Source organism: Buceros rhinoceros, unplaced genomic scaffold (genome assembly GCF_000710305.1).
Source record: "Buceros rhinoceros silvestris isolate BGI_N320 unplaced genomic scaffold, ASM71030v1 scaffold25211, whole genome shotgun sequence".
Classification (NCBI taxonomy): Eukaryota; Metazoa; Chordata; class Aves; order Bucerotiformes; family Bucerotidae; genus Buceros; species Buceros rhinoceros.
In genome coordinates, this window is record NW_010392943.1 from 14,878 (window position 1) to 17,165 (window position 2,288).

Below are 2,288 nucleotides of genomic sequence, written 5' to 3' on the forward strand. Positions count from 1 at the left end.
GTGGGCCCCCCCCCGCTGAAGTGGAGGCTGCTGGAACTGCTGGCATCAAAAAGCACCAGGAGAGAAAGCAGCTTTTAACACACTCTGTGAGGACAGCAGGAGGACGCAGTGTCACACACGGACACCAGCTCCCAGCTGCTCCGTGTCCGCAGCCCGGGCTGCCGATACCTCGGTGTCGATGACGTCTGTGATGTAGCGGGGGGTGAGGAGCGGCATGCGCACGTACTGCAGCAGCTCTGGCAGCGAGGCTTCCCGTTCTTTTTTAGAGTGCTTCACCCAGTTTATGACAGCCTCAAAAACGGGCTCTTCGGAGTCCACCTGGAAAGAGGAGGCACACACTGGTCAGACGGCAGGATGACAGTTCAGCTACTGCCGCGGAACAGACAGCTTCCCGGCTGCTGACACTGCACCATGGCTAGCGAGGGAGTGGGGCATTTCAAGGAAGAGTCTGTTACAGAAATTCCCAGCAGCTGTATTCACAAGCACTACGACATTCCCTCATTTCTTTTCCTTAAAACTGCATTTGTTTTTTCCTTACAGCTGAGATCAACACCTGGCAGGACGGGTGCCAGGAGAGTGAGCTTTGTGGTCCACAGCAGAGCCAAAAACTGGGAGCTAGCACTGCTGAGAGAGCAGGGACACGTGGCAACTCACCGGGCAGCTCCCTGATTTCTCAGTGGAGCAGGAGTTACGGTGCTGCAACGTGCAAAGAACCATCAGGAAGATGATCAGAATGTTTCCTTTCTACGGAGCAGTGTCTCGCTTACCCGCCTGCAGCCCCGTGCCCACACGCTGCCCCTTTCACACCCCAAGAAACTACAAACACCTGGATTTTGAAGAACCCCAAGGTGTGAATGTTACCGTTTATTTCTGCTGTTTATTTTACTTTGTGACCAGTTTATTTCTCTCTTCCTTTCAGATGAGCCCGTGCTGGTGCTTACACTACTTCCAGAGATGACACTGACTAAACCATCAAAATCTGCTACTTTTAGGGAACCCCGGGTGATTACCAAAGGCGAAAGAATTGTAAAAAGCTCTTGTTTAGGCTTGGTTTTCTTTTTGCACGTCTTCAGATCATGAATGTCCCGGTTTGGGCTAGCAAGTCAGAAGTGAATTTATTATCGTGAGGCCTGTCATCTGCCATCATCAAACGTGAAGATAAGAGGAGATGCTGCAGTAAGCACTGGGCCTGCCCACCGATACGTGACTGGTCCACTTTGAAACTCCGTTTCGAGCTGCCTGCTGCAGGGTGCTCTGAAGCAGGGAGCCGGAGAGGTTAGGCAATTCGTCCAAACCACTGATGGGTATTTGTAACAGCGTGATTTGAAATGGCCTGATTCTGTTTGAATTACAGGGAAAGGACAGCTAGAGCTCACAAAAGGAGAGCAGACACCTTCTTGTTCCCAGTTCTCCCCATCTCCTCCCTAAATGCATTCATCCCGCATTGGTTTATCCCCTCCCACGCTGAGCGTCCTCTGATGCATTTAACGGCTGCGCTGTCCCTGAAATCATTTCTGTTTTCTGATAAAAAATGGGGAACACTGAACACAGCGTTACAGCGAGGACTGGCCGTGACACGAGGGGATTCTCCGAGGGTGCTCCCTCAGTGCTCTCTGCCCCCAGCACAGCAACAGCCACATCTGTTCCCTGCACCTTGCTGTGTCTGCAAGGCCTGTATCAGTCCTTCCAACCCAGAACGGATCCTCACTCGCCTGGGTGGACCATCTGATCTGTTTGGCTGGGTCACTCTCAAGCTCCTCATCACCTCTCCCTCGCTGTCCGAAGCGTCATGTCACTACTCACTAGCTCAAGCCCTCCCAGCATTAAAGCTGCAGCTTGTCAAACACCGAATGCACACAGCTTTGTCCACTGCCGATCCCGACCTTCAAGGCACACATCGAGAATTCTCTGGCCACCCCTGTACCGGCTTTTCAGGAATTCCACTCAAGTCACCACTTACATTGGGCTGCTTCTAAGAGTTCAGGTGGCTGTGAACTCTGAACAGTGACTGCTTCAATCACTTCTTTTAGAACTGAAGTAAACATCGACTCTTGACAAAGTCCATCTCAACAAAGAAATCAAGGCCCCTCCCCATTGCCAAGGAATGTTCAACTTATGCATAGAAAATCTGGAAAAAAAGTATTCGAGAGGTTCAAGTCCAATAGCAAATCCTCCAGAAACTAAATTAAGGGAACTAAATCTGCAGGTAACTCCTGGAGGGGCCAGACTACCCTGCCCCGTCCTGCATTCTGCTGCTTGTAAAAGCAGAGGACACCCACGTGCCTGGG

At 51.4% G+C, this 2,288-nt stretch overlaps 1 protein-coding gene across 1 annotated transcript in view; it reads right to left on the bottom strand.

Moving 5' to 3' along the window:
• The window catches only part of KLHL12 (kelch-like family member 12), a gene marked incomplete at its 5' end in the record, with an annotated part of 16,025 nt that overhangs the window by 11,988 nt on the left and 1,749 nt on the right, over positions 1-2,288 (bottom strand). Inside the window, one exon of the mRNA XM_010144685.1 lies at positions 169-318. Within this exon, the coding sequence (XP_010142987.1) occupies positions 169-318 (150 nt within the window). The remainder of the gene's footprint in view (positions 1-168; positions 319-2,288) is intronic.